The sequence below is a fragment of the Rattus norvegicus genome, chromosome 10 (assembly GCF_036323735.1).
Source record: "Rattus norvegicus strain BN/NHsdMcwi chromosome 10, GRCr8, whole genome shotgun sequence".
In the NCBI taxonomy this organism is placed as follows: domain Eukaryota; kingdom Metazoa; phylum Chordata; class Mammalia; order Rodentia; family Muridae; genus Rattus; species Rattus norvegicus.
The window spans coordinates 13,195,876-13,205,000 of NC_086028.1; the positions used below are offsets into that span (position 1 = coordinate 13,195,876).

General features: G+C 53.5%; 2 protein-coding genes across 4 annotated transcripts in view; one reads left to right on the plus strand and one right to left on the minus strand.

Annotated features, from left to right (window-relative positions):
* Positions 1–329: 329 nt before the first annotated feature.
* Positions 330–8,767, plus strand: Bicdl2 (BICD family like cargo adaptor 2). Its single transcript, NM_001106982.1, has 10 exons — positions 330–403; positions 1,620–1,914; positions 5,508–5,723; positions 5,857–5,973; positions 6,058–6,204; positions 6,931–7,128; positions 7,240–7,389; positions 7,730–7,860; positions 8,039–8,159; positions 8,251–8,767. The coding sequence occupies exons 2-10, from the start codon at positions 1,633–1,635 to the stop codon at positions 8,410–8,412; spliced, it is 1,524 nt and encodes a 507-aa protein (NP_001100452.1). The 5' UTR covers positions 330–403; positions 1,620–1,632; the 3' UTR covers positions 8,413–8,767.
* The window catches only part of Thoc6 (THO complex subunit 6), a 5,362-nt gene continuing 5,004 nt past the window's right edge, over positions 8,768–9,125 (minus strand). The window contains exons 12-13 of one of the 3 annotated variants that reach the window (NM_024384.2): positions 9,113–9,125; positions 8,769–9,034 (exon numbers count right to left, since the gene is read on the minus strand). The exon at positions 9,113–9,125 is cut by the window's right edge and continues 122 nt beyond it. In NM_024384.2, the coding sequence (NP_077360.2) occupies positions 8,954–9,034; positions 9,113–9,125 (94 nt within the window). In that variant the 3' untranslated portion in view covers positions 8,769–8,953. The other 2 variants (XM_063269913.1, XM_063269914.1) reach the window with 2 other exon arrangements.

Here is a 9,125-nt window from a genome sequence, read left to right on the forward strand (position 1 = left end):
GTTAAAAAAAAAAAACAAACCTGTCAGTAGCTGCTTGCTTCCTTAGGATGTCACAAAGGGAAAAATAAATTCCTTTCTTAGTGGAGGGCTTACCACTGTATCCTTACTAATAATTTTCTATCACAAGGGCAAGCATGAAGAGTAAGAAGCTGACTACTTTGCTGAGCCTATAGAGCTGCACATAGTAGGTGTTCAATTAATGTGCCCAGTAGGAGCAAGATAGATTCTTTAAGAGGATGGATGGGACTTTCCTTTGGCAGTGTCCAGTCATTCCCACCACCAGGGGGCGACCCAGCCCCTCCCGCAGCACCGCCCCGTCACCTGTGCAAGCCTGCACCTGGCGCCGCCTCCGGAAGAGGTCTTCGGGGATCGGGGAACCTCGGAGAGAGCCGGGTGGCGACAGGTGAGAGCCTAGGGGGTGCTGAGGGCGGGACACCTAGGTTTGGGGCATGGTTGGGGAGGACCGGTCGGAACGGTAGGATGAAGGCGATCGGGAACAGCCTCTAGGGACTCTGGAAGTAACTCCGGGAAGCCAGGACACCTGCAGCAATGAGAGTGGTGGCTGGGCATTGGATATCCAAAAGCAGGGTCCGGGAACCCACTGTGCCCAGCCCCTAGGACAGCTGGACCCGGACATGTATAACACCTGGGATTTTCCGGCCCAGCTGTACTTGGCACCTGTCGAGGGGAGGGGAACAGGTGTTCGTGGGCTCCCGGGTGAGTAGGGGGCGGGGACCCTACCGGGGTTGGCGTGGAGAAATCAGAGTGTCAGGCCTTTCCTCTGGAGCCCCTGAACCCCTCTCCCTGGGAGGCCCTCATAAAGCATAGGGCTCCCATCCCCAGGGGCGGGCCGGGAAGTAAACAGAAACCCGAAGTGGAGGCTGTGGCGCGCTGGCTGGCACAACCTGTTACCTCGCCCTGTGCTGGGTCAGCGCCAGGGACCAAGGAAATTGGGGGTCTGCGGACGAAGGCTCCTAAGTCAGGAGGGGTAGAGGCAGGAATACCTGAGTCTTGATAAAATAAGGATTCAGGAGATCCCACTAGGAATCCAGGAGAGGGGCGCGATGGCCATCAAAGCTGACAAGGCTAAACCAAGTCTAACGCACTTGGGTCCTGAGAAAGTAGACAAGGATATGGGAAGGCAAAGAGCCAGAGATCTGAGTTTCTGGAAGGGGAAGGAGTTGGATCCCTGTGGCTAAAGGGTCAAGACACAGCTGTTCCCACTGGTGAGAACTGCACTCTCAAGATAGGGAGTTGGTTTCATCCCTAAGACTGCGTCTATGTGAGCCTACCATTCTAGGATTAGTGCCCAAGTGGTGAGGAACTAGGAAGAGGAGCAGGGTCTGTCAGTGGGTTGCTTGTGGCACCAGAGTACAGGGACAAATCTTCCAACGAATGGGTGACAAAGGCAGGAGAGGTGGAGAGCAAGGTGGCTGGTTTCATTCTGCTTCCAGACTCAATCTACCCTGAGGTCATTAACGGAGCTGGGTGGCCAACAAGGATCATTAACCCTTGTTGGCCCAGGCTACAAGATTGAGAAGCTTAGGTGTTTGCCACTAGGGGGCAAGCCCGGGGGCTGCTGCAGAATGGCCATGTTCAGCAACAACCTGTCTTCACAGATGCGTAGGCACCATGGACTCCCCTGGTGGGCCAAGCTTCTCTTCCGGGCTGCTCTCAGGGGGTGCTTCTCCTAGTGGCGATGAAGGATTCTTTCCCTTTGTGCTGGAGCGTCGAGACTCCTTCCTGGGAGGAGGCCCAGGGCCAGAAGAACCAGAGGACCTGGCACTGCAGCTGCAACAAAAAGAAAAGGACCTGTTGCTGGCCGCCGAGCTTGGCAAGATGCTTCTGGAGCGCAATGAGGAGCTTCGGAGGCAGCTGGAAACACTGAACGCTCAGCACTTGGAGCATGAAGAAGTAAGCTGGCCCGGGACAGGTGGGGGGGGGGGGCACAGGCAGGGCTGGGATAGACGGGAAGAGCCAAGCGAGGAGAAGGAGAGAGGACATATGGGAGAGCAACAGATCTCAAACAGATCTGGGCAGGGAAGCCAGGGAGAGGGCAAGCCTGTAGTCCCAACACTCCAGAGGCTGAGAAAGACTACATCCAAGACCTGTCCCCAGAGAAAAAGAGCCAGGCATGGTAGCACAAACCTTTAATCTTTAATCCCAACACTTGGAAGGCAGAGGCAGAATGATCTCTGTGGGTTCAAGGCCAGCTTGGTCTACAGAGTAAAATCCTGTCTCAAAAAAAAAAAAAAAAAAAAAAAAAAAAGGAAGGAAGAGAGGCTGGAGAGAGGGCTCAGCGGTTGAATGCTCTTCCAGAGGTCCTGAGCTCAATTCCCAGCACCCACATGGTGGTTCACAACCATCTGAAATGGGATCTGATTCCCTCTTCTGGTGTGTCTGAAGACAGCGACAGTGTACTTATATATCTTTAAGAAAGAAAGAAAGGGGGGTTGGGGATTTAGCTCAGTGGTAGAGCACTTGCCTGGGAAGCGCAAGGCCCTGGGTTCGGTCCCCAGCTCCGAAAAAAAGAACTAAAAAAAAAAAAAAAAAAAAAAAAAAGAAAGAAAAAGAAAAGAAAGAAAGAAAGGGGCTGGAGAGATGGCTCAGCCATTTAAGGCTAGGCTCACAACCAAAAATATGAGGAAGAAAGAAAGAAAGAAAGAAAGAAAGAAAGAAAGAAAGAAAACACACACATAGAGAAAGGACTCGCACATACACATTAATTTAAAAAAATAAAAGCTAAGAAAAGAAGAGCAGTGGGGGATGATGGGTACTTGGTATGATGACAGAGTTCTTGCCAGGTAAACGCAAACCAGCAGCTCCTGTATGCAGCCGTTGGAAAGTGAAAGCAGGACGTTCAAGGCTGTACTTGGCTATATACTGAGCTTGAACCCATCTTGGGCTACATGAGACCCAAAAAAAAGAAAGAAAGAACGACAACAAGAACTCTAAATTGGAGGTGTAGTTCAGTAACAAGGTATTTTTGTAACACGTGCAAGGCCTTGGGTTCAGTCCCCAGCCCAGCAATACATAATCAATAAATATCTCAGGCAGGGTGTGGTAGAGCACAGCTCAATCCGGGCATCCCAGGAGGCAGGGACAGGCAGGTATGTGAAGCCAAGCTGGTCTCCACAAGCTCTAGACCAGCCAGGACTGCATAGTGAGATCCCATCTCAATGACAGATAAAAAACTTAAGGACAAACAAGACCTGTGTTCAGATCCCTGTCTGGCTCTGTGACCCTGGGTACAACGTTGGTCCTCTCTAAATCTAAAGGCTCACTCATCAACAAGCCCTGCCACTGGCAGCCACTGCCAGACTGTGGGCAGCTAAGTGTCCCCATATACCTCTCCTTCATTCTTGTCTGATTCTAGGTTGTAGGGTCAGGTCTTCCCTCTGCTTGGTCTGTTGTCAGCCCCACTCTCATCCTGGGGTTCGTACCTGTATTTGGAAATGTCCTCATGTACCCACATTGTAGACCTGGATCCCTGCTCTAAGCTGACCTTGGTAGCCACCCACCAAATAAATGGTGTGCACATAAATGGTGTGCAGGCCTCTGTGCACACCTGTAAGGCTCCAAGAATCTTCTACACCTGCTTCCAAGTTCCCCATCCTGGTGCAAGACTCATGGCTCCGCCTCAGGCTCTGCGGCATCCCCACCCTGGCCACAGCTTTCCTGGACTCTGTGACTGTGGTAGCCAATGAACATCAAAAGTGGGATCAGAAAAAAAAAAAGTGGGATCAGGCTGGGCACGGTGGCACGGTGGCACGGTGGCACGGTGGCACGGTGGCACGGTGGCACGTGGTGCCTTTAACTCCAGCACTTGGGAGGCAAAGGCAGGTGGGTCTCTGTGAATCCAAGACCAAGCCAGGTCTAGGAGCAAGTTCCAGGATATACAGAAAAACCTTTCAAGAAAAGAAAAAGCAATCATCTGGCTTATGACTTAATTCCTGAACCGCAGCTCTCATCACAGAACTGAAATTCCTTGCTGTGGCCTGAAAGTCCAGGGAACTTGTGGCCTCTAGTAGCAGTGACACCATCCCTCTTTTGACAGGGTCTTTTTGAGTTCCTCCAGTGACATAGGCCTGCTCCTTAGGGCTTTTACATTTGCCTGCCTGCCCCACGTTTGAGTCAGGTTTGCTATGCAGCTCAGGACTGGCCTTAAACTCGCCAGCCTCCAATCTTTAGTTCCCCAGATGTTGAAATTACACATGAGCTTTTGCTCCTGCTTTGTACTGGCTGTTCCACCTGCCCCCCTCTTTCTGGTTGGCCTCCCATGCTCTGCAGGGGCCAATGCAAACATCAGCTCCTCCTGAAGTGAACCCCTGTTCTGCTTCCCTCTTGTCACTTTCCTGAGTTTTCCATAGTTAGCTGTTTCTGTCTCTGTTCCTCTCTCTCTCTCTCTCTCTCTCTCTCTCTCTCTCTCTCTCTCTCTCTCTCTCTCTCTCTCTCTCTGAATTCCCCTGATTCAGGCATGTGCCCATTTGCTTGTGACCCTCTGGCAGTGAAGGTCTCCTTCATCTCTTAATAGCCAGACCCTAGAATAGAAGGAACGTGGGAAATATTGAATGGAAATGATATGTGTCAGTACGGGTTGAAGGACAAAGGGCTTGGAGGTGTTAAAAGGACTTGTCAAAACTATATAGCAGTAGCAGAACTAAGCACCAAGCAGTCTTTTATTGCCCTAGCAATATTGAGTAAGAGTTTGGCTACCTAGCTTGCGGTCCCACGCTTCCAGCTTCTGGCCCTGTTTCCTCGTTTGAAGATGATCCCCCTCTAGTGGCTGAAATGAAGTAATGCAAATAGGGAACCAGCAAAGCTCCCGGCAGGAACACCTGTTAATAATTGTAGCAACTGTGGTCAGAGTCATTTGGCCCATCCCTTCCTGCTTTAAGACCTCAAGAGACAGTGAGCCTCCCAGACTTGTCTGTCTTCCCATGCATGCTGGGCTCCTCAGTGTGTCAAGTGTTTCTCTCCGCCACCACCGCCCACCCCCTCCCCCGACTTCTTCCCCCTAGTCCAACAGGTTTGGGGGAGGGCAGATCGAGGGGTGGGGCTCTGGGTTGGACAGCCCAGGAGTTAATTAGAGGGAGATAGGAAGAGAGGCTGGCCCACAGAAGTTCCAGAAGACTTCGATGTGTGAGAGGCTATGGGCCGGGGCTTAAATTCTACCAGACTCAGACGCCAAAAACGTCGGTTACGACTTCGGGTCCAGAAGCCCAGGCGGCAGCAGGAGGTGAGTGAGCATCAGGGCTATGGCTCCCAACACTGCCTGTGTGAGCCCACCTATTTGGCCTGGAGTCTTCTTCCTAGCTCTCTTTCTGCCTTTTACTGACTTGCTGCTCTTTTTTTTTTTTTTTTTTTTTTTTTCTTTCCTGCCTGCCTGCCTGCCTGCCTGCCTTAGACAGATTGGCCTCTTTCACAGATGATCTGAGTGTCCTTCCCTTCATCTGTCCCCAAGTCTGCTCCAATCTTAGGTGGCTTTGTTTTCCCCCTCTCCACAGAGGCTGCAGCAGGAGAATCATGAGCTCCGTCGAGGACTGGCAGCCCGGGGTGCTGAGTGGGAGGCCAGAGCTGTGGAACTGGAGGGAGATGTGGAAGCCCTGCGGGCCCAGCTTGGGGAGCAGCGGTCAGAGCAGCAGGACAGTGGTCGAGAACGGGCAAGGGCCCTTGGTGAACTCAGCGAGCAAAATCTCAGGCTCAGCCAGCAGCTGGCCCAGGTGGGATGGCCCTGGCCCCTGGAGAGACGGGGCTGCTGCACAGGTCCTCAGTTGGGGGGCAGGTCAGTGGACAGGGTGGGTTAGTGTTAAATCCAGACTGTCGGATGGCTCCACTGTCAGCTCCCCTCCTCAGGCCTCCAGGACTGAACAGGAACTTCAGCGGGAGCTGGACACCCTTCGGGGGCAGTGTCAGACTCAGGCCCTGGCAGGGGCAGAGCTGAGAACGAGGCTAGAGAGTCTACAGGCAGAGGTGAGTAGCAGATGGAGCTCCCTGAGACTGGCCCAGGCAGCCCCGTGCCCCAACCTCTGCCTCATCTCTGATATCTGGCCCCAGAATCAGATGCTGCAAGACCGCCGGCAGGACCTGGAGGCCCAGATCCGAGGCCTTCGTGAAGAAGTGGACAAAGGTCAGGGCAGGCTACAGACCACCCATGAGGAGTTGCTGCTGCTTCGTAGAGAGAGAAAAGAGCACAAGTTGGAGGTGATCAGAGGGGCTGGGACAGAGACATGAGGAGGGGTTGGGGGAGGGGCCAGCCATCTGGGCAAGTACCTCGGACTTTCTGGGAGATGTGGCCAGTTAAATCACCAAGAGCAAAGGGGATCCTGAGGGCAAGTGGGAAGCGAGAAAGTGTATTGAGTGATGGACAGGCACTTTTAAAGTACATCTGACAGCCTGGCAGGCCAGGAAGAGGGCCAAGGCCAGAACTCAGGACAGAAGTACCTGGCCTGGAAAGTCTGGGGCTGTGGACACGGTGGAAAGGAGTGAAAAGGGAGGACCGTCTGAGTTCAGACGGTTTGGCTTCTTAGCCACACCCTGCCTCAGTTTCCCCATTTGTGAAAGGGGGTGGTATCACCTCAAAGGACTGTGGTGAACCTGTAGGACTCAAAAGAATCAATAAATGCTAGATCAAACCAATTAGTGAATTAGAAGGAAGACTACACAGGGGAGGGGACCCACTCCGTGAGTTGACCTGATGGGGCCAGGCCTGGGGCAGAGGATGATGCCAGTCACGCCCTGCTTTATAGCCGAGGAAATTGGTGCCTTCGAAAGGGAAGATGTGTGTTCTAGGTACCTGTGTGTGATTCAGGAGAGCAGCCCTAGTCCACCAGGGTGCCGACCCTTGCATTGCCCTCGGGCGCCCCCTGTGGGCCCACCACAGAGGGCCGGCTTCCTGTAGACAGCCGGAATGATCTGTATGACCTGCAGCTGGAACGCGCTCGCTTCGAGGCTGGAGAGGCGCTGAGCACGCTGAGGAGGCTGCAGCGGCGGGTGTCGGAGCTGGAGGAGGAGTCGCGACTCCAGGACGCCGAGATCTCGGGCGCCTCCCTGCAGACCGAGCTCGCCCACAGCCTTGACAGCGATCAGGACCAAGACCAGCAAGTCAATGAATGCAGAGCCTCTCAGGTGAGCTTGCAGCCTACCAGCCCCACTCGAATAGTTAATGAAGGATGCAGGCTCTACTCCTTTTTTCCCCAGGGGTAACATACATCACTGACCAATTCCTTTGACATACAGACCATATTGTCCCCTGAGACTGAAGAGGCATCCAGTCCCCAGCCTTCAATCCAGGAAGAGAGTTTGGAGCCACCCAAGAAGCGAGCATCCCTGAGCCCAGTGGAGATACTGGAGGAAAAGGAGGCAGAAGTGGCCAGGCTGCAGGATGAGGTGGGAGAGCATGGTACTGCACACAAAGCCCGCGAGTGTCCAATTCTTTCCCATCTCCACTGTCGAGCCCCCTCTTCAATGAACCCGTAGTCTTCCTGAGCTGGTCTATACCTTCAGGAAACCTTCCGGGGCTCTACTGTGTCCTCCCTAAACTTCTCCCTGCATCCGTCCTGTTGAAGGGTAGAGTACTACATCACCCCCACCCGTCTGAGTCAAAGGATTCACTCCAAGTTTGAACACAGGCTGAGTTGCCTGCAGTGTTTATAGAGGCATAGGTTGTGGGAAGTCAGGTTGTCCTTCAAGGCTTTTGTACCAATCTGCCGCCTTCCCTGGCCTGTAGATCTCGCTGCACCGCACAGAGCTACAGTCGCTGCGGGATGAGCTGCAGCGACAGAAGGAGCTGAGGGCTCAGGACAATCCAGAGGAAGCCCTGAGCTGTGCACTCTCCGACCGGGATGAAGCAGTGAACAAGTGAGCCCCACATTCTAGTCTCTCCCACTGCCTCGGTGGGTCTTGTGTTCTGGTCCTTCTGGGTCCCTGACTCCCACCACCCTGACAAGAGTATAGCCTTCATCCTGACTCAGAAGCTTCAGCCCCAATCCAGGAGGTTCCAGCACCCGACCATGCTCTCTACTCCTTTGATTCATAGGGCCTTGAAGCTGTCACTGGAGCTCAATCGCGTCTCCCTAGAGCGGGACTCTCTGTCCCGGGAGTTGATGCGCGCCATCCGCCAGAAGGTGGCGCTGACGCAGGAGCTCGAGGCTTGGCAGGTGAGAGGGCAGGCCCTGAGAAGGACTGGTGGACAGGCATCTTGACCTGACCCCACCCCCATACCCACCCTGCTTTGCCTCCTACTTGCAGGATGACATGCAGGTAGTGATTGGACAGCAGCTGCGCTCCCAGCGCCAGAAAGAGCTCAGTGAGGCTGCAGCCGCCCCAAGACGTTCGAAGACCCGCTTTTCATTGCGCCTGGGATCCGGGCAGAGTGGAGGCTTTCTAAGCAACTTCTTCCGAAGGACCTGAGGGTTGGGGGCCAGGACTACCTTTTCTCACTCTGGAGCTCAATTTCCTAACAGCCAATGAAACCACGGGGCCTAAATGACTTCCAGGGGAGGTCATTATCTTCCATGCCCAAGAGGTGGACAGAGGCACTTTGGGAGCAGGGGCCAGCTTTGGGGCAGGAGCCCCAGGTGGGTGGCGGGGGCAAAGCTGTTTATTTTTTGAACCTATATAGAGCTATCTTTTCTAAGCGCCAGGCCCTGCCCCATCTGTGCAAGAGGGGTGGGGACGAGTATTTATGTGTAAGGATAAGTCAGAGCAATATATAAATCACTATACTTAATTGGTCTCCTTTTTTGGGGAAGAAAATGCAAACAAGAAAAGCCTAAAATTTTATTTTGACAGGAAAACAAAAGCTGGATGTTATGGTTCACAGATCTAAATCTCAGACAGGAGTCTGAGACCAAGCTAAGCCACAGAGTTCCAGGCCAGCCTGGGCTAAAGTATAAGACCCCCATCCAAAACACAAACACCCGTCCAGCTCCTGGAATGGAGGATTGTGATGTCAGAAGGACAGGGAGAAGGCTCGGTAGCCCAGGTTGGTAAAGACGTCTACTCGACAGCTGTTGCCTGATGCAGTCAGGACCTGGAGGCGAAGAAGACACGTGGCTGACTCCCCCACCCCGCAGGCCCCATGAGACCCCGCATCCATTCCAAGACCTACCTTACACTCTGGG